General features: G+C 39.5%; 2 protein-coding genes across 2 annotated transcripts in view; both read left to right on the top strand.

Moving 5' to 3' along the window:
- The window catches only part of LOC149835303 (pre-mRNA-processing-splicing factor 8A), a 29,568-nt gene extending 25,934 nt beyond the window's left edge, over positions 1–3,634 (top strand). Inside the window, exons 19-26 of the mRNA XM_090008368.1 lie at positions 29–135; positions 921–1,175; positions 1,260–1,733; positions 1,863–2,024; positions 2,117–2,314; positions 2,436–2,714; positions 2,807–3,049; positions 3,143–3,634. Coding sequence (XP_089864494.1) covers positions 29–135; positions 921–1,175; positions 1,260–1,733; positions 1,863–2,024; positions 2,117–2,314; positions 2,436–2,714; positions 2,807–3,049; positions 3,143–3,334 — 1,910 coding nt within the window. The 3' untranslated portion in view covers positions 3,335–3,634. The remainder of the gene's footprint in view (positions 1–28; positions 136–920; positions 1,176–1,259; positions 1,734–1,862; positions 2,025–2,116; positions 2,315–2,435; positions 2,715–2,806; positions 3,050–3,142) is intronic.
- A 1,598-nt stretch (positions 3,635–5,232) lies between these two features.
- Positions 5,233–20,104, top strand: LOC149835304 (UDP-N-acetylglucosamine transporter UGNT1-like). Its single transcript, XM_090008369.1, has 10 exons — positions 5,233–5,579; positions 12,307–12,383; positions 16,878–17,036; positions 17,139–17,272; positions 17,929–18,059; positions 18,146–18,190; positions 18,395–18,492; positions 19,076–19,183; positions 19,454–19,510; positions 19,607–20,104. The coding sequence occupies exons 1-10, from the start codon at positions 5,456–5,458 to the stop codon at positions 19,679–19,681; spliced, it is 1,008 nt and encodes a 335-aa protein (XP_089864495.1). The 5' UTR covers positions 5,233–5,455; the 3' UTR covers positions 19,682–20,104.
- Positions 20,105–21,822: the final 1,718 nt, after the last annotated feature.

Genomic DNA, 21,822 nt, shown 5'->3' on the forward strand with positions numbered 1-21,822 from the left:
GTTGATGCTTATTTGTTTATGTTTCCAGGAGTGATGATTGGTATCGATCTTGCTTACAATTTGCATTCAGCCTTTGGTAATTGGTTTCCGGGTTCAAAACCACTGCTTGCTCAAGCTATGAATAAGATCATGAAGGTCTCTATCTATCTCTCTCACACACACACACACAAACAAACAAACATGCATGCATGCAGGCACACACAAACATGCATGTAGAGCCTTGTTTTAGGTGAGCTAGGTGAGGTAGTGACTGCCTTGGACACCTATGATCAGGTACTAATAGACCTTTTCTGGAAGGATTATACGTTCTTTCCACCTCCTTGGGATGGTAAAGTCCTTTTCTATACAAAACATGCGTTATGTTAATTTTTTATCACATCTATTAAAATTGTAGAAACATTAAATATCCCTTCAGCTCTGCCCGCTTTCCTCAGCTTGTCGTCTTTTTTTTCTTCCAAATCTCTTATTTTCTTGAGGAAGGTAAGTTGTGAAATCTAGGGGTACAATTGCTCTTTTATTGTTGAGGTGGCTGTCAATGAATTAGGTGTCTATTTTTTGCTCGAGTTCCTACTTTATGCTGTGTATTTTATGCTAGGTTTTCTTCTTTATTCTCTTCATATTCTTGTTTCTATTCTCTATAACCAAATGTTACAGAGGCAGTGAAACTCTGTTCCTTGGTTTTGCTTGTGTGTGAGGGGCTTCAAACGATGTGCTATCCCTTATCGTCCCTTTTTTCCATTCTCTGATAGATAAATAAATATGTTGTGTTTTTTGTCCTAGACTGTGCATGTTTCCATTGCAGTCTTACGACTTGCGTCACCAGTGAACATGTAAATGCACATGCTTAAATGCATCACACACTATTAATGCTTTTTGCAGTATATTGAATGAAACTGAGTCACTGAATGTATTTGTTGCAGTCCAATCCTGCCTTGTATGTTCTGCGAGAACGAATAAGGAAAGGTCTACAGCTTTATTCCTCTGAGCCTACAGAACCTTATTTGTCGTCACAGAACTATGGGGAGATCTTCAGCAATCAAATTATATGGTTTGTTGATGATACAAATGTGTACCGTGTAACCATCCATAAAACCTTTGAAGGTAATCTGACAACAAAGCCCATCAATGGTGCTATTTTTATATTCAACCCAAGGACAGGACAACTGTTTTTGAAGGTTTGTTGTTATTACTTTTTTGTGATTTACCTTTTTGTATTTGCAAGACTTGGTGGTGTAAACGGTATTTTTTGGTCATTGCAGGTCATCCATACGAGTGTCTGGGCAGGTCAGAAGCGTCTTGGACAGCTGGCAAAATGGAAAACGGCTGAAGAAGTTGCTGCACTAGTACGATCTTTGCCTGTTGAAGAGCAACCAAAACAAATTATAGTAACTCGGAAGGGCATGCTTGATCCTTTGGAGGTTCATTTGCTTGACTTTCCTAATATTGTAATCAAGGGGAGTGAGCTACAGTTGCCATTCCAGGCGTGCTTGAAGATTGAGAAATTTGGTGATTTAATTTTGAAGGCTACAGAGCCACAGATGGTTCTTTTCAATATATATGATGATTGGCTGAAGACGATTTCTTCGTACACTGCCTTTTCTCGTCTTATATTGATATTACGTGCACTCCATGTGAACAATGAGAAAGCAAAAATGCTACTGAAACCTGATAAGACGATTGTCACTAAACCACATCATATATGGCCATCTCTAACAGATGATCAGTGGATGAAGGTAAATTCTGAAGTTACTTTTTTCTTTCATATGCACGTGTGCGTATTTGTGTGAATGAATGCGTGAGTACATTTTATTATTGTGCTGGATGTTAAGAGCTTTAAGTTGCTAAAATCTCAATTGCTGCAGGTTGAGGTTGCTCTGAGGGATCTCATTCTGTCTGATTATGCAAAGAAGAATAATGTGAACACGTCAGCACTTACCCAATCTGAAATTCGTGATATAATTCTTGGAGCAGAGATAACTCCACCTTCACAACAGAGGCAACAAATTGCTGAAATTGAGAAGCAGGTGACATTTGGTTGTTTTCATAGGAGTGATTATTTTTCATTATTGTCATTGATTTTTGGATGATTCTTACATGTGACCAACTGACCATGCAGGCAAAGGAAGCCAGCCAACTTACTGCGGTTACAACAAGGACCACAAATGTGCACGGTGATGAACTGATTGTTACCACCACAAGCCCATATGAGCAAGCAGCCTTTGGATCAAAAACTGATTGGCGGGTCAGAGCAATCTCTGCTACCAATCTTTATCTCCGAGTGAATCATATTTATGTGAATTCAGATGATATTAAGGTACCACATTTCAATCACTTTTCCTTATCTGTTTTAATTGGTAAAATGCCTGCTGCACGCTTCTTGTATCTTTTCTTTTTTCTTTTTAAGCAACATATGAACATTGGGTTTTATGTTGCAGGAGACTGGTTATACGTACATCATACCAAAGAACATTTTGAAGAAGTTCATATGCATTGCCGATCTCCGGACTCAAATTGCTGGTTATCTATATGGAGTGAGCCCTCCAGATAACCCTCAGGTTAAAGAAATTCGATGTATAGCAATGCCACCTCAGTGGGGTACCCATCAACAGGTTCATCTGCCTTCTGCATTGCCTGAGCACGACTTCCTGAATGATCTTGAACCATTGGGTTGGATGCACACCCAACCAAATGAATTGCCTCAGCTCTCACCTCAGGTATGTTTCTCACATCTTAGCTGTTTCCTGTTCTCCTACTGTGGCAATGTTTAAAAGGTTTGATCTTTCACACCGACCGTCTTTGCATGCAGGATCTAACATCTCATGCTCGGGTCTTAGAGAACAACAAGCAGTGGGATGGCGAAAAGTGCATCATCCTGACTTGCAGTTTCACTCCTGGATCCTGCTCCTTGACTGCCTATAAGCTCTCACCAACTGGTTATGAATGGGGAAGGCTCAACAAGGACACTGGCAGCAATCCACATGGTTATTTACCAACCCATTACGAGAAAGTCCAGTTGCTTCTCAGCGATCGATTCCTTGGATTTTACATGGTATCATGTCTTAATCTTGTTCTCAATCACAAGTTTGCTGAATTTTCCCTGGACCCTAATTTTGATGAGATGGTATACATTCTTGATTTACAGGTACCTGACAACGGGCCATGGAATTACAATTTCATGGGGGTGAAACATACTGTGAGCATGAAATATGGGATCAAGCTAGGGGCACCTAGAGAATTCTATCATGAAGATCACCGACCAACTCATTACCTAGAGTTCAGCAATCTGGAGGAGGGCGAACCAGCAGAAGGAGAAAGGGAGGATACATTCAATTAGAACACAGTCGGCATATTTTTAGGTCTGATGGTATCCGTCTGTCAGAACTGAAACTGCTAAATTTTGCATTTAATTTTTGGGGGTCATCCAGTACCGTAGATGTAAATATATTGATTATGTTGGGGTTGACTGTGTGTATGTATCATGTGATCCGTTGTAAAATTCATCAAGGGCTTGGAGTTTTTAACTCTTATGCTGTGCTGCCAAGTAGTAGTAAAAAATATCATGAGTTGACACTCCTGTTCATTACCTCAGGAAAGCAGATTATGAAGTGATAAAATTTCGTACTTGTTGCAGTTATTTATGTTGGCTTTCTATCGTAACAGCAATCCCTATGATGGACTTAATGTTCTGGATTGTCAATGTGTTCGGGCCATAGTTACCGGAAGGTTCTTAAAATTTCAGAAGCTTGCTCAAGAAGCGTGAACCAGTGCATTTCCTTCAAGCTTCTAAAAATGTGTGGAACATGCTAAGAAAGGAAAATTTGCTTCATACTATGGGAACATGAATTTCTTTGATATTGTAAATGTATTTTTTTTGGATAATCCAAGGGAAAACTCCCCATCACCACATTGGCTGACCTCCAATTGGTGAAACCCCTTCCGGTCGCCTGCCCAGAGGAATACACTCACCTTCGACATTGCGGCAAGGGTTGTTGCCCGTGGGTTTCAAACTTGTGACGTCCCTCCAACTTGGAGACATTCTCAAGTCGCCTCTACCAGACTAACGAGCCTTTGTGGGCATTGCAGATGTATTTTTTGTGTTAAAGAATTGTACTCTTTTTCAAGTTTTTTAATAAAATTTATTATAATGAATATTTTGTTAAAAATGCCTAAGCTTCATTTTAAGTAATGGATATGGATATATAATACCCACTTTTACGTTTCTTTTTTGTCACTCGATTTTGCTATTATTTCTTACTCCCTCTCTCTTAAGCGCTTCATGCAAGTGCCCTGACCAGTGCTCGACACAGTGTAGACAGAAGTGGACCAAACTGAGGAACTTGGGTCTGATTGAACCAGGCCAAGGCCATCTGGCCTCCCCTGAGGCTCATTTGAAGAGCCTGGCCTGTGAAAACGAGCCAACGCATATAAGGGCATTTTAAGGTTGATTAGTGTTAAATTGGCAGAGTGGTTGATGCACTTGGAACCCAAAGGGATCCCATCTTTTCTTGCGAATTTCAAGGTTGTAATGGCAACGTATCGAGTATCAGGTGTACAAGTATTAGATGCTAGTGCGAAGCTCGTTTTGAAGACCACAGATAAGTATCAGATAGTTAATAAGCTTATTCTAAATATTTGGGAACTCGCACCGTCTCCATTAGAAACCCTTTCACTACATTATAAATATCAATCTCCTTTTTATCATTTCAATGCGCAAATAGTGTCATTACTATAAGGGCACCCGTTTTGATTGATGCTTCCAAAATGATGATAATTGATCAGCTATTCATGTTAACTGTTTTAATTCTTTCTTTATCTTCATGAAAATATACTTACTAAAAACGTCTATAAGAAACTCATATCACTTGTTTACAAATTGTTTCAAACTTTCAATATTTATTGGAGCCTTGTATCAAAGATTTTAAAATCTTTATTCAATATGATGATCAATTCAACACGGTATGTATGTCATCTTGCAGCCCCACAGCCACAAGTGAGACCTCTATCTGTTTCGGTCAAACTAAAGGAAGAAAGAAAAACAGTCAAAGCTAAAAGAGCCCATGTTTGTGCTTCAGTTTGATTACCATTCCTGCCCCTGCCCCCACATCACTATCCTCTTCAGTCCAAGATTGACAGAGGGGTAAAAGCAAAAATACCTGCTTGAAAAGGTAGGGATACTTTAGTAAATTGGTACTTAACAAAGGAAAAAAAATCGTGCTTCAACTTGACTGAGGAATAAGAGAAAAAACTAGTGAAAGCGGGCAACGGGGAGGGATAACCAACGAAAACGAGACGTTCCCATCAGAAATCCCAACCCCGCAGACCCTTTCTCATGGGAATTATGACAACCCAATTCCCCTCTTCCCTCTCTCCATCGATTTTGTGATGACCCATCTCCCCTTTTTGCCGGTTTCGAGCAGTTTTTCCGCATAGTTTGAAGGACTAGAAGAAGACAATCATGGCGTCTAAGAGCCACATACTGCCCGTGACATCGGATTCTTCAAAGGATGAGAGCCTGTATAAGGGCTCAGGGATGACAAAAAGAGGGGTCTATGCTGCTGTTTCATACATGATATGTGCAGGTGAGTCCTTTGCTATCTGGGTCTTGCGTTTTCATTTGGATAGTGTTGATTTACATCGTTGTAAAGGACACCATGTAGTCTTCTGGAGCTAAACGATAAATTGGGTTGTGCCAATTCTTCTCAAGATCTTGATTCTGGGTTTTCTTTGAAAGTGAGTTTGTGTTGTGTAATGGGGTGTGTTGGATTAATATGTGTTGTGAACAGAAACATGGTTGTGCCATTTCTTCTCAAAATCTTCGTTTCGGGCTTTGTCTGAAAGATAAGTTTTGTGGTATGTAACGAGTGCAGTGGATGGATGTGGGTGTTGTATAGTGTTTGATTTGGTTTGGTTGTTTCTTGGCTGAAAATGGATATTTTGATGTGGATTCTGATGTCTATTGATTGGGTTTGGATCGTTTGTTTCATGTTTAGCCTCCAAATGATGTTTTAGATCTTGATTTTTGTTTGATTGTAACTTGACGGAAAATGAGAACCTGATAGATTTTATTATTTTTCGTTTCAAATTTCTTATTTGATCCTGATTTAAGTTTAAAACGATCTGATCTAATCGATTCAGTCACTCCTCTAAAAGCCTAACGCAGTTAATGTTGTTTATCTAGAAGCCAAAGGGTTCATCGCTTTGTGCACCCATCTGAATCGAATCCCTAGATAAGAAAGATAAAAATAATAATTCTTGAATATGGTGTCTTCAGCAACCGGTGCGAGATAACATGATTTGTTAACCATTTTCTACATTTGAGAACCTTTCAAAATACTTTCCTAACCATCCATGACGTCAGCGACTAGGATTTATTCAATTATTACAATCGTGAACTTCCTTATCCCTTATTTTCAGCCTTATCCTCCAGTGGCCTGCTACAAATTTTAGAAACCTTTTTTTTCGGGAAAGAGCGAATTCAATCTAAAGCATTAATGTCAGTTAAGTTCTTCATAGGATCAACAAGAAATGTTTGTTTTCTTTCACACACTGTGACATTTATCCAACTCTACTTCTCATTGTGATGGGAGCAAATGATGACAGATTGCTCAAAAAGTTTCTCTTTGGAGATCCTTTTGTTGCATTTGAATCGACTAGCTTGTTCTTTTATCTTTTGCTTGAAGTAGTGATGGAGCTGGACGTCACCCATAATGCAAGCAATACAGGAATTTGTTCTGTCAACGTCTGTGGATAGTAAATCTCCAATTTGTGTTAGATGCATGGGAAAAATCTGTATAGATGTCCTAAATGAGTTGTTCTTCAAACCATTGTTGCTTGGTTCAAGAAATCCAAGCAAACATTGATGCTCGGGGATAGTGATGCTTGGTGAATCTTGGTGAGTTTTATGTGAACACTTTCACTGTAAGATAAAAGTGTATGTTATTATCTAGGCGCTTGACAAACCCTTCAGACATTTGTGTTCTATTTGTGACATTCCTACCACCTGATGGCATCACTAATTTTGATGGATATGTGTTTTCTATGTCTGTGATATCCAATTAAGTAGGTCACCACATTCCCAAAATGAAGACTTGAGCTTCATGCATAATTTTTTTTCTTGATCACCATGTTGTCAAAATTCGTGTGTTTCTCATTTATTCATCAAAAACCATGGGAATCCTAAAACCTCTATTATGCCCATCTATGTTCGAGTCAAAGAGCTGCTTTCCTGCATATGAATTGCTTTTGATGAGTCTTAATCAATGACAATACGCTAGGTTGATACACAAACAGTTTTCTTATGTGCACCTGGAAACTTGTGTATGACTCATACACAAGTTACAAGGTGCATGTACAAAAACTGTTTAGAAATCCCCAGATGTACACTCTAGAGTGAAGAACACATACACACAAAAAAAACCCTAAAATCCCTACCCTTGGAAATGCTAAATTTTGTCCCCGAAGCTCCGAAAATGAGGTAGGTTTTGTTTTGGGTTGTAAGTGAGAAAGTTCCTGCCAAAGTTGGCTGGACCTCTTAAAAGATTGCAAAATAAGCTATCATAAATCTTTGGTTCTAGCAGCACAATATCATACATTACGGTTGACACATTACCCATAGGTTGTATCATGTTGGTTTTTCTTCAAAAATTAATGTTGTATCACAAAGTGTTGATTATAACGAACCGTCCCGGATCCGACCCCCAAAATCTGGTCTGGATCCAGATCCACCCAAGAGACCCAGTTTGACAGGGACTTGGGGACCCTTTTTTCTATTTGGATTCTTATTTTTGGTCTTTTACTTCTTTTAGGACTCTTAGGCGGTCTTTTACTTCTTTAAGGACTCTTAGGTAGATTCTATAAATAAGTGTTATTATTCATGAATGAAAGGAATGAGGTTTATTGAGTGAATCTCTATTTTTCTTTCTTGTTCTTGTTTTTCAATTATCGAGGGATCAATATTCTCCCTCCTTAGTCGTCCCTTTCCATCTCCTCCCTTGCCCTATTTTATTTCAGACAACTCGGAGCTCAATTGCTAAAACCGGCCCCTCAAGAGGGTAGGCTTTACTAGACCCTGAGCCCTATTGTAGAATCTGCCTCTTCTTAGGGTTGGGTTCTAACAATGGTATCAGAGCTAGGTTCGTCCTGCGAACCACGTCGACCAATAGATTGCTTCGATCGACGCAGCAAGGGCCCACGACCTTTCCCTTTCTGAATTCGTTCAGGTTCCTATCATTACATTAATCGAATCGTCGGGAGTTTGAAATATATTCAAGTGATGGAGAAGCTTAATGAGTCCTTCGACGATCTTAAGAGAAGCGTGGATGGCTTTGGGAGCACGCTGCGTGAGGGGTTGGCCAGGTTAGATCGAGCGATCATTGAGCTACTGATACCCGACAATTTGTCCGACCGGGATTTGACCGGCGACCTGTCGTCATCCACGCTCAACTAACAGGACCCCCACTTGCCGACAGGAGAGCCCCCACCAGCCGCTGGGTCACCGATTGTGGTGGGTGATCCTCCCGATGGCCCGTGCCATCGCCCGCCTTGTGAGCACCCGTCGGTCAGAGCCCTTCCTCGAGCTCTACCAGGCCTGTTGGATGGGCATTGCGCCACCTCGCCGATGACTTTTCAACTGCTTGCTGTTCTTCTTTTTCCTCTTCCCCTCCAGGCCTCACTGAAGCCCTCCTTCCTCTTCCTCTTTCCCTTTAAGCCTGACATCGCCTCCTCAAGGACTCCAAGGTCGAAACCTGGTTTGTCGATGCCCTCAACGGTGTCGTCCCCGTCAACCTCCTCTGCGGCTTCTCCAACACCACTGCCGCCTTCGTCAACCGTCACCTCAACCTCGACTCAGGCACCGTCGCCGATTGGGATCGCCACGAACCCCCCACTTCGGAGGATAGTGGCTCCGCTGCCGTGCCTTGGCCACCTCCCTCCTTTTCTCCCCTTGATTTCGCGAGGGTTAGCTGGGTCAGCCGATGGCCGGCCGCCAACCAGGAGGATCCTGGCGACCATCCGTCGACCTTCACTGGCCGGCGGCATGCTAGGCTGCCCGTCAATGGCCCCCTTCTCAACCCGTCATGGGAGGCGAGTGGAGGGTTTCCAAACCTTAGCCACCATCGTCCCCCTTTAGTGGTGAGAGAACCCCACGATAGTTATCTTTGGGAAACCAATTCACAGTCAAATTGGTTCCCCCCTATGTCACATGGGTGCGGGTGCGGGTGCGACACGGGTGCGGCGCAATTTCAAAAATTTTGGACACGGGGACTCGGCTATATATATATATATTAAAAATAAAATAAAATATATATATATATATATATATATAAGACTCGGTCAAAGTTGTGCCCATTAGGGGACAGGTGATGAGTTGTGAAGGCATTCTGTACACTTTCTTCATACAGGAATAATTCACTTTTGGGCACTTTCTTCATACACTGTAATAATTCACTTTCTTCATACAGGAAAAAACCACAAAAACTTGAGTTGTGCCCATTCTGTACTTAAAACTTGAAAGTGTACAGGTTTTTTAGTTGTGATGGGTTTTTTTCCTTACAGCTGTAGCCCAGAAAATTTTTAAAAAAAAAATTTCAAAATTTTTTTTTCCAAAAAATGGACCAAAATGACCCTGGGTGCGTTGACCACACCCAGGGTCGGGTTGACCGAGTCCGAGCCGCACCCGTGTCCGCACCCGTGTCGGTGCGTGTCGACGCGGGTGCGGCGACCTTGGAGCCGAGTCCGTGTGACATAGGTTCCCCCTGTGTCTCCTTCTGAAATCGGGTTCTACGAGCAGAACACCAGTTCAGGGCTGGCCCAAAACGGTTCTGACCTAGTTCTCATTGGTTCCCAGGTCCTGAACTAGTTACCGCTGGTTTTAGACCCGGATCCAAACCAGTTACAGTCTGTTGGTTCAAGCCTGTTCTTGGATCTGAAGTTTTGTTCCGCCGACCCCGGCTCCAAACCAACCCCAAGCATGGACGAATCCCAATCAGATTGACATGTTCTCTGCCTCAAACCTATTAAATCCAACCCACAATGACCCAAGTAACCCGAAACCCTATCTAGACATCCTTCTTTTAGAACCCGTCTAAGACCCTCCTCTAGACCCAAATCCAATTCAAGAAGATTTGGATCCAAATCCATGTCTTAAATATGAATCTCTTGTATTGGATCCCCAAAATCCAAATAACCCAAAACCCTATTTAAAACAAATGGACCCTTACTCAATTCAGTCGGATCCTATCCAAAACCATCCTCTTACCTATCTAAGCTCAAACTCAATTCATGATCCAAAATTAACTGAAAATTTACATGTCCTCATATCCAATCCTATTAGGGCACGGGAAAAAAACCACGAGCCTAGTGTTTGACCCCGGAGGTGACATAGAGCAGTTGCGGCAAAAGTTTCCAGAGAGCTCTCACCTTGAGGAGAAGGCGAATTTGAGAGGGGTGGATTGTTACGAACTGTCCCGGACTTGACCTTGAAAAGCCGTTCTGAATCCGGATCCACCCAAGAGACCCAGTCTGACAGGGACTGGAGAACCCCCTTTTCTATTTGAATTCTTATTTTTTGTTTTTTACTTCTTTTAGGACTTTTAGGTGGTCTTTTACTTCTTTTAGGACTCTTAGGTAGATTCTATAAATAAATGTTATTATTCGTGAACGAAAGGAATGAAGTTTATTAAGTGAATCTCTATTCTTCGTTCTTGTTCTTGTTTTTCAATTCTTGAGGGATCAATATTCTCCCTCCTCAGTCGCTCCTTTCCATCTCCTCCCTCACCCTCTTTTATTTCAGACAACTCGAAGCTCAACTGTTAAAACCGGCTCCTCAAGAGGGTTTGCTTTAACAGACCCTGAGCCCTATTGTAGAATCCGCCCCTTCTTAAGGCTAGGTTCTAACAGTTGTACAACACGTTACAGCTTTTACAACACCAGTGAGACTTAATAAGATACTTTTTGAAGCTCTTGGTGCATTCCCACCCTTGTTATACATGTTCATATCAGTGCTAACAATTTCAACATGTTCGTCTCACCTTTTGGTTCTGCATAATATTTGAAAGGTCAAAAGGAACAGCATCCCCAAATACTTCACAGGATTGTATACCTTTTGGCATTATGTAATCTGCCATTCACAACTAGGTACATGTAATTTCTTCCTTTAGTAAGTAGCCTAAAACAGCGATGAATAATTGCCATGTCCTGTTGACTTAAGTCGTTTTCTCCAAACTCAGGCTTCCAATGTTTAGCTCATCAATTTATATTTGTCACATCACTACATGTTTATGTATTGGCCTGCATTATAATGAAGTAAGTGATAATATTTTAGTCATAAATTTTATACAGTAATATTTACTTGTTTGACAAATTTTGTGAGGGCGGTACTAAGAATAAGAACATGTCCTTATCACTGCACAAGAAGAGGTTTGACAGCATGGCTTTTGTGGTGGGGGGTATGCACTAAAGGTAGCTATTACAGTGGGAATCATTAGGGCATGGATGTTTTTGGGTCTTTAATTTATCTTGTGATGTCCTGAAGTCTGGACGGATATCTTTTTCTTAAGGAGAGCATGTCTCTTGAATGAAATGGAAACTTGTTTTTATCATGTTGTTTCGTTCATACGAGGCATTGAACCAATTCTGTACAAATCTGTCACATGGGTGCGGGTGCGGGGGTGGGGGTGAGGCACTTTCAAAAAACTTGGGTGCGGGGGTGCTGCAATTTTTTTTAAAAAAAAAAAAAAAAAATATATATATATATATATATATATATATATATATATATATATATATATATATAAAGTCCAAAAGTTGGACATAAATGACCTTGTGTGTGTTGACCGCACCTAGGGTCAGGTTGACCACACCGGGTGCCGCACCCGCGTCGCGTCGCGTCGACGCGGGTGCGGCACCCAGTTGGCCGAGTCCCTGTGACATAGGTACAAATTAATACCAAATAAAGGAGAGTTATTATTTTAGCTAGTTAACTTATCTGAGAAATTCATAGATGGATGTTCATTTCAGGAATTTATTAATTTATAGTTAATTTAGATGCCTGTTTGACATCTTGGCATTTTACTTTGTTGTGATTTCACCTGTGGAAAGAAGTTGGTGTATATATTAGTGATTTCCTTGTGTATGCAAGTTTCCGAATTAGCTGTGATTTTTTTTTTTTACTTTTTGACTTTGTGTAGGACCTGTAGGTGCTAGATGATAGGCACATTCTTGCTGTTCTTTTTTAAACATCTTTTTGGCCTTCTGTTATGCACATCCTTGCTAACAATCTGTCAAACTTGTTGAATTTTGGTGGTGCAGTGCTTCTGGTGATGTTTAACAAAGCAGCTCTTTCTTCATATAATTTCCCTTTTGCAAATGTCATTACATTGCTTCAGGTAAATATGTCTTTTTGTTTGGGAAAATTCACTATCATTATGTTGCTCATTTGTGTCCTGATATTGGAGCTCAAAGAGCGATAAGTTTTTATACCAATGTGTGTCCATTATATCATTTGTTCATTTATTTCCTGGTTTTGGATTAAAGAGTGATAAGTTGTCATACCGAGCAGTGTCCTTTTGTTGAATGATTTGGCACTTGAACCTTGAAATCTTAGATCTGTTCTCTTTTGCAGAAGATGAGCATTTGATTCTAGGGTTGGACGTAGTGCCGGGCCAACCTGGCCCAAATAGGGTGAGCCTAACAGGCCCGACGTAAGCCCAGCCCAATTATTTGTATGTTTGGGCTGGGATGGGCCAATTCAACTTTTATTTGGGGCGGGGCCAGTTAAAATGCCATTTAGTAGCTGGGGCAGGTCTGCAATCTGCAGCCAGGACCCAGCTCATGTTAGGCTGGGTATGGTGCCATTGGGTACCTGGCAGGTTGGTAGTCCCTATTTGGTTGTGACTAGAATGAACTTTAGCGCAACACATTTATCTGACTAATTTGCTAATGATTACTTTGAATCTTCAAACATGCAAGCTCAGAAGCAAAGACCACAATTCCCCAGACCACAATTCCCCAATACTAATTGCATGTTTCCTGCTGATTAGTTAATTTTTAAACGGCTAATACTAGTAAATATATACATTGGAGTTTTGCAAATTTTGGGACTGAGAAACTTAGGTTCTATTTGGGAGCTTGACGTTGGAGGTGATTTCTGGAATCCCTGCTGCCTCTGGCTGATTAATGAACTGATATCACCATGGGAATATGATGTTATTTGATAATGCGGGATTTTATCTGGTAATGTCAAATCCTCCCCATCTCCTGATCTTGACTAACCACCATGAATAGGCAGTTTTTTTTTTCTGAAATCTACACTCCATTGCATTTGTCAGTGACCTTAAAAATTTCACAGCACCCTCCATAACTACCTTCCTAATGTGTAGACTTCGTTATGCATTTTCAGATTTCATGATTCATTCTGTGTTTTCTATATTGGGGCAATCACAAAGCTCTCTCTCTCTCTCTCTTGTTTCAGATGGAACCAGAGTTACCGGAAGCGCCTAGGCGCATGGGGAAGCGCGCTTCCCTGAAGCGCGTTTCGGAAGCGCAAAACATCGCGCTTCCAAAACGTGTAGGGAAGCGCGCTTCCCAAAAATGGGAAGCACGCTTCCCTTTTATGGGAAACACACTTCCCATTTATGGGAAGCATGCTTCCCCCTCGCTTCCCCATTTCTTTCATTTTTTTTCGCTTCCCCCTCGCTTCCGATTCCCTTCCTATGTCGCTTCCGGTTCGCTTCTTAGGTCGCTTCCGAGACGGTTCGTAATTTTCTTCTAAGTCATCCCACGCTTCCCGCTTCCTAAATTTTTGAAAGTGCCTCGCTTTCCGCTCCCGCTTCCCGTATCGCTTCCCGTTCCCGCTTCCCCGACTGGTAACTCTGGATGGAACCCACCCGCTACTTGACCTTGAAGATGAGATGTATTCGTGTGGATCTGATCAATACCATTACATATAAATAAAAAACCTTGTTTTTCTTTTTTATGGCATCTGTTTTTGAAGCGCAATTGTGCTCTGCAGCCAATTCTGCTGACGCAACTCAATTCGTTTTTAATTTTGTGGTTTTGGATATAGGCCAGATCATGATAGATCCGAATCCAAATCCGAATATTTGGCATTGATTTTTTTTTTGAAAGGCAAGCTGGGGTTAGGCAGACCTCTACCAGTTATACAACTATACCATTGGATTTTGAACCGGCAATGTCCCAACACAAGGTGACGTGCACTAGCTGCTCCTACCAAACAAGCGGAGCCCCCTGTTGGTTGGCATTGGAATTAAATGCATTGTTCTAGAGTTAATCTGGATCCTTTTTCAATTGATATTCCTGGATTCAACAAAAAGGATTAATACAAGGGTTTTAACTTTTACATGTAAAAGGTGCAAGCAATTGTACTTTTGTTGGATCCAGGTGTAGATCCAACAGTGAATATTGACCCAAACTTGAATCAGAATCCAAAAGTTTGGTCATGTAAGTCCAAAATCCAATCTGAATATACATTCAAATATTACTTAACAGTCATATCTAAGAATATTGTGTTGGATTGGGATCAGAGGTCCAGTCGCATCCAATCCTTTTGCACCTTACCTCTTGCATGGGTTCCAAAGAATTTCGTTATGTTGGAGAGTAGGTAGTTGGCATTGGAGATGCCAATTGTGGCCAGACTCTTAAAAGGATTACAAATGAATAATGGTAGTGCCAAATCCTTCAAAACATAAATCCTAGATTTGGCTAATCCTAGAGTTGGCATTTCCTTGCCAAATACTGGCTCTGAAACAGAGCTTTAGTGTCGAATTCAAAGTCACATTAATCCAATTTCACTTTTTCATATTATGGATCTTCCATTGTGACTGCATTATGGGTGTGTACACACATGCACAGACACACACACCTTGTGCTTGGGGTAATGAAGCAGATAACAAGGAAAACATGGTGCACGTTAATTGCTGGTTCAATGTGTGTAAATTAGGATTTTACTTTGATGAAGTCTTGCTCTAATACCATGTCAAAGTGTTCACCATGAGAGAAGAGGGGGGGGGGGGGGAGGCACTGCTTGCAGCCAAAGAAACCAAGGGGAAGTCCAGTCTTGGAAGGCGTCCCATCTATTGGGTTGCTTTTATAGTAGGGTTACATGGTCACTTTACAAATATGGCCCTCACTCAATATACATAATTACTTAATGTACAAACATGATTTTTCACAATAATATCACAACAAATAAAAAATACTGCATAGAAGACAAAGAAATATTATATGGGATGTCCAAAAAAAATGACCAAAATATCCCTGATCTGAAAATTACAGAAACACCGCTGGTGACCAATGCCAGAAACCTCCTGAAAGCTCTCTGAATGCTCAGAGTCACATGTATGTGTAGTGCTTGGGGTAATGAAACCGCTATTAAGGTAAACACTGGTGCACGCGAATTGCCTGGTTGAACATCTGCATGTGTGCATGCGTTTGTGCACAGACACATATCCTTGGCTTGTTTACCTGACATGCATTTTCATACTTGATCTTCTGCTCATGGCTAGATCACGTGCATTATTCTCTAGTGCCAATGCCTATATGCATCTTTATATTTAGTTGATATTGAAGCCATTCTTATCAACCATGAAGCTCATCATTCTTAAATACACTTGTCAAGTGTTTGCATGTGGTGGATTCAATATGTTATGTGAATCCTTCTCCATGCTAGATCTCTTGACTCTCAATTCATTTACGAGGATTAAACTTCCTCTGCGTACTTTTCTATAATAAATTTGTTAGATGACTTTAATTTTTTTTTCTAATCATGTAAATTATGGTTTGTGGAATGGTGCGGATGTAATGAAATATGCGGAAAAGCAAAGAGTGCATTAAGCACTTACAACATCCACTAAGGAACAAACAAAAGGGCTAACACCCAAACCCACAAGAGACAACACAACATAAAAATAAAAGTCTCTTATTGAAAAGAGAGAGAGCTCTCTTAAGTGAAAAATACAAGAGGGGTTCACCCCTATTTATACACAAAAGAAGGAGAGGGGGGATGGCCAAGAGGCCTTAAAAGGAGAGCCACCTAGGGGCTCCCCATGTAGTCGTTGGGAGCCCCCAACGGTCACAAATGTGACCGTTGGGGGCCCCATCGACTACATGGTGGGGCCCCTTTTGTGTGAGCAAAAAACATAAAAAAGAAAAATATGATTTACAAAAAATAAAAAGGAAAATAAAAGAAGAAAAACAAATACCCCTATCGGGTACTTGTGAAATGACTAAAATACCCCTATCGGGTATTTTAGACAATTATATATATATATGAATTACATGTATTTTAACAGCGGAGCTGTACCCTTATGCTAAATTACAGAAATTTGTCCCTTTGGCTTCCTGTACACACCTTTGAGCTGTTGGATTTCTATAAGCTTCCAAGCTTTGACCTCTTTTCTCTTTTTTCTCTTTGTTTCTTTTTTTCATTTATAATGAGCTATCTTTTATGCAAAAGGATAAATGCCGGAGTGATATAGTTGTTACGGATATGTTGGTATATTTTATGTCCCATTTAGCTCTTTGGGAGCAGTTGCACTGCCGTATCTAAATCTTGTTGCTTATAAATGTTAGCCTGCAGAAGTTGAGAATGTTCTTTCTATATTCACTTAGTTTTCGGGACAATTCTGTGTTCTCTTATATCTAGTTTATGTTAAACTTGAAAGCCCATCTACCGTAAGAGATCAGGTTGGTAGTGATTAGCTTGGTCATCTGAATGGTCCTCTTCATACTTTGCATACTGATAGTTTTATGGTTTGGTTGTTGATGTGAATTACTTTTGAGTTTTGTTCTGTTTCAACTTTATATTGACCAGCCTACATCATGTGATGTAGTTTACCGAATCCTGTGTCAACTTGTTACAGATGACATGTTCAACTTCAATCCTGTATGCCATGAAGCGTTGGAAAATTATTTCATTTGCAGTGGGTGACACATGGACATCTGAAGTTTCACCACTGCTCGTGCCATTTGAGACTTTGCGTCATACTATTCCTCTTTCATTATCATATATGCTCTACATGGTAATTGTTGTTTAATTTCCTCATTCAATAGCATAATAGGAGGTTGTGTTCCTTTTTTTCCAAGTTTTTTATTGTCATTTGATATTGCTGTTGTTTGGTCAGCTGGTAACAATGGAATCAGTTCGTGGAGTTAATGTCCCTATGTACACCACGCTTAGGCGGACAACTGTGGTATTCACAATGATTGTTGAGTATCTTCTCACTGGGCAGAAGTACTCTTATTATGTTGTTGGCAGGTAAGCATCTTTTTCCCGCTGTTGCTCTCCTGTTTTCATGACTTGTGTTGTTTGATGGCATTTCCAAGTCCATTCAACTCTGGATATCCAAAAACAGCATAAACGCTTGCTGCATGATATCGTTTTCAAGGAGTAAATATCGCGTAATGTCTTATGTGGGACAAATGGATTACCTTCGGGCTTCTTGCTCACAGCTTCATATAATGTATGGATTGCATTCATTTGGCAAAATTTATGCAGTTATAAAGTTCATAAATTGTTGCCCTTTATAGTGGGGGCCATGAGTTGGTTGCATATTTACCAGTTCTGGATCTACCTTCCCATATCCAAGAATGTGTTCTAGGTTTCTGAAACTAAACGGAAATGTTGGCAGAGAAATTGTCAAGCAGATTCATGTCAAATGCAGACATGGCTTGTTCTTTTCATCAAAAAAACTACAAAAATAAGGTTTCTGTTAGATTTGGCATATATTTATCATGGTTGTTTCCATCCGTTCAGGTAAAATTCCAATTCGGAAAACATAATGGTCAGTTCTGGCTAGATCCAACTCGCTGACAGCTTTTATTTTCATGTCAGCATGTGAAGGTCATTTTTTGTGTCTTCAGATTCATTTGTTTTGTTTCTAATTCTTTCCCACTGGCAAAAACTAAGGTTAGTGTGGCGGTGATCGTTTCTGGAGCATTTATTGCTGGCACTCGTGACTTGTCATATGACTCATATGGCTATGCCATGGTTTTCATGTCAAATATAACCACTGCGATATACCTAGCAACAATAGCTCGAATCGGTAGCAAATTTCATCTTGCCATTTCTTTTTGGATCAGCATTCTCAATGTTTCAGTTCATTTACATCTCTGGTATCTGTTTTCTCAGGTAAGACTAGTGGTCTTAACAGCTTTGGACTCATGTGGTGCAATGGTATTTGTTCCTTAATCTCTGATTTCTTTATTTATTTGTGCTTTTTTTTTCTTTTCTTTTCTTCTTCACGTAATCAGGTTAAATGATAATTTGGATCCAACAAGTTCTTAATTGTTACTGCTGAAGAACTTGACTACTCGAGTAAATGCAACTATAAGCTAATGGTGATTGTGAAATCTCATAGTACTTTATGTTTACATGCAGGGCTTGTGTGTGGGCCACTTATACTACTTTGGACCTTTATCCGAGGTGACTTGGAGTCAACAATGCAATTTCCTCATTTATTTGATCCAGGCTTCCAGGTTCTAACCTAGCACTTCTTTTATTTGGTAGCTCTGATGCATCGAACATGCTGACACATCCCCAATCTGGGGTTGTTTATGGAATGCAAGCTTCCTTCATCTTGTTCTTGTATAGGCAAATGTTGCTTGTATTCATCATATCTATGTTCATCCATCTTATTCTTTCTGGGCATTTCCCCAAACCATTTGCCTGCTATTTGATTTGTTGATAAGAAGATTTAGGAACATAGAAGAAACTAACAAAAGCATATAACAACTGAACATTGGCCATACCTAGGATACTTTTTGTTTGATCAGATTAGGAGGAGAATATCAAAATGCTAATGGACCGATAGCCTGGTAGCCAGAATGTTGAAAATTGAAACTCCACTTTATTTGGAATTTTTTCTTTCAATTTATTTTCATGAATATTCTCTTTCAAACTTTAATGCCTGGAATTTCTTTTTTTTTTGTTTATTGCTTAATACCCAATAAAAAGAAGAAATTTGAACACTGGACAACAAATTTGCTTAAACGTTGGCTCTTTATACTCTGAGGATAAGTTGATTTGTGTGCATTTTTAACTCGTGTATTTTTTTTGCAGGCAATAATGCTACTTTCTTGTATAATGGCATTTTTCCTTAACTACAATATATTTCTGAATACAACACTTAACTCTGCACTCACGCAGACCATGTGTGGTAATTTGAAGGTGAGAATTAGTTGTCATTTTCTTTGAAATGTAGAAGAATTTTGATCATATCGGGTTTTGTGCAGGAAGATTTCTACATAATTTTGCTACAAAGAAATAAAAAATTAAAAGAAAATTTATTTTTATGATTTTCTTGTGATGCTTCTAGGAGAAATTCAAATTGCTGAACATTGATTTTTCTTTCGGAAAACCAACTCTGTCGAGGTTTTGTGATTCCTGGTGTGTGTGTGTGCTTACAAGTTTTTGCAGCTAACATCATTGTGATTCTAGGATTTCTTCACCGTTGGAATCGGATGGATTTTATTTGGAGGACTGACATTTGACATTGTAAGTTGGCACGCTCCAATTTTTTCTTTTGTTTTGCATTTCTTTTTCTTGGTGTTCTGTTAATTACTTTTTTCTCTGCTGTTCTGTGGTTGGCAGCTGAATGTATTGGGTCAGTGTCTTGGTTTCGTTGGCTCTGGTTTCTATGCCTACTGCAAACTCAAGGGCAGGTAGCTTCTCTGTCATCAAAGTGCATGAGCTTCTTCTGCCTGGGGAACTGCATCACTGGGACTTCGAGATTCATTTTTCGGTGGCTGTTGATGATTACGTGACAGTCACTGGATGAAGATGAAAAAGTAAATGTGGATACAGTTTTTCTAGTAAAATTAAGCACTTTGTTTTGTTCTTGCTGTAGAAGCTTTATTTCAATCTTGGATAGTAAAGCCTTTGGATCCAAGCTCACTATGAGGCTCAAAGGTCTCCACTCTAGCAGCGTAATGGGCGATGACTCTTTTTGAGGTTGAAATTGGATGACCATACTTCTTTCTTCCCCCTCTTTATTGTTGTGATTACGGTGGATATATATGGTTTATATTTGGTACAATCAATTGTACCTACAATCTAGTTTGAATCTTATGATGCAAGTTGTTTTGACACAATCTAATCTCATAGATGCGTTCAGCATGTTCAATTTAGTAGGAATCAACTCTTGAATAGAACATGTTTTGAGTCAAGAAAAATTGATGCCTTAGTATCTGTTGATTTTTAGATCGCCATAAAAAACTGTATACAGGTCAGATTTCGTGATCTAAATGTCAGTTCTCACCAAACAAAACATGTAGACGAAATCCATGGTATTAGATAGGCGTTGGATGTGAAAAAAACCAAAAAAAGAGGTTTCAACCCATTTGCTAAGTTGTTTGCACCTACAAACGGCACGGCTGTAGCAAATCTGTTTTTTTTTTGAAAGGCAAGCTGGGGTTAGGTGGAACTCTACCAGAACAACAACCACCCCATGTGGCAGAGAGATTCGATCCTAGGCCTTCAGCTTGACACAGGACCCGCTTACCACATGGGATACCACCGAAAATCTTAACCTATAGAACATGATAATGGATTTTCAGTGTTTTTTCAAATTTTTTACCCTAGAAATGTAATATATACACTTGTTTTTATAGGAATCACTTCTTGGATGATTTAGATGCATGGATAGGTTTTTATAAGGTTTCAAAAATCAACAGCCTAAAAATTTCATATTTTTTTGAGGCTTCAAACATCATTTTTTTCATTTAAAATGCATGTTTCAAGTGTTGATTTCTAGTAAATCAATCATGCTGAATACATCTATGGGGTTAGAATTTCTAAAAAAACATCAAAAATTCATTAGCATGTTACATTTTAACACCATGCTCATTTTGTAGGTTTCCACATTATATATAGTACAGGGTAGCTGCCTACAATGGTTCGTGTCTATGGCAGCCTGAGGTTTTTTAAGGGTTCTCTTCCATTATTTTCTCGAATCTAACCATATAGTTGTGTTCTACAGATAGTTACCAGGAAATGAAATAGATACGAAAAGTGATGCGTGAAGCAAGAGAGAGTTAAAAAATTGTATGAAGTGGGAAGCGGGATACAGTTATGAAGCAATTATGAAAGTGCATGAAAAATGAAAAAGAAACATAAAAAGTAATATGAAACATGAGTAGAAGCAATTGAGAAATGTCATAAATACAAATATAAAACTACATAAAAACAACATACATGTTTGTTATAAAAAAAATTATAATTTTCTAATATGATAAACATGACTGAGAATCAACAAGCATCAAGAGGGAAATGTTAAAAGAAAAGAAAGATAATCAATTTAGGAAACAAAAAAAAAAGTGGGCTTCCCTCTAAAAAGAATCGAGTTTCCCATATTTTGAAAGCGGGTTTTCCAAAGCTTCTCCTTCTTTCAAGGAATCCAAGAGTTTTCCACTTCTGAAGTGAGCTTCCCCATGTAGCAAGAAGCTTCCATTAACTATGGTTCTATATGCTTAATTTATGAGAATTGACTCTTGCATAGTTTGATTTCAACGCACAGGTTGGCTTTTATGAGGTATGAAAATCAACGGTATAAATTTTTTATAAATATCATAAATATCCAAGGTTTAAAAGATCATATATATATTTTTTTATAAAAAAACACGATCCAAATGTCGTTTCTTAGCAAATTGACCATGCCGAACACAGTTGTAGGGTCGGATTTGCGAAAAACAACTAAAAAATCTTTCATTTGCTCGCAGTAGGCTATGGTAGGCATGAAAGCTTCCATTAACTATGGTTCTATATGCTTAATTTATGAGAATTGACTCTTGTATAGTTTGATTTCAACG

The sequence above is a fragment of the Nuphar pumila genome, chromosome 6 (genome assembly GCF_984573655.1).
Source record: "Nuphar pumila chromosome 6, dmNupPumi1.hap1.1, whole genome shotgun sequence".
NCBI lineage: Eukaryota > Viridiplantae > Streptophyta > Magnoliopsida > Nymphaeales > Nymphaeaceae > Nuphar > Nuphar pumila.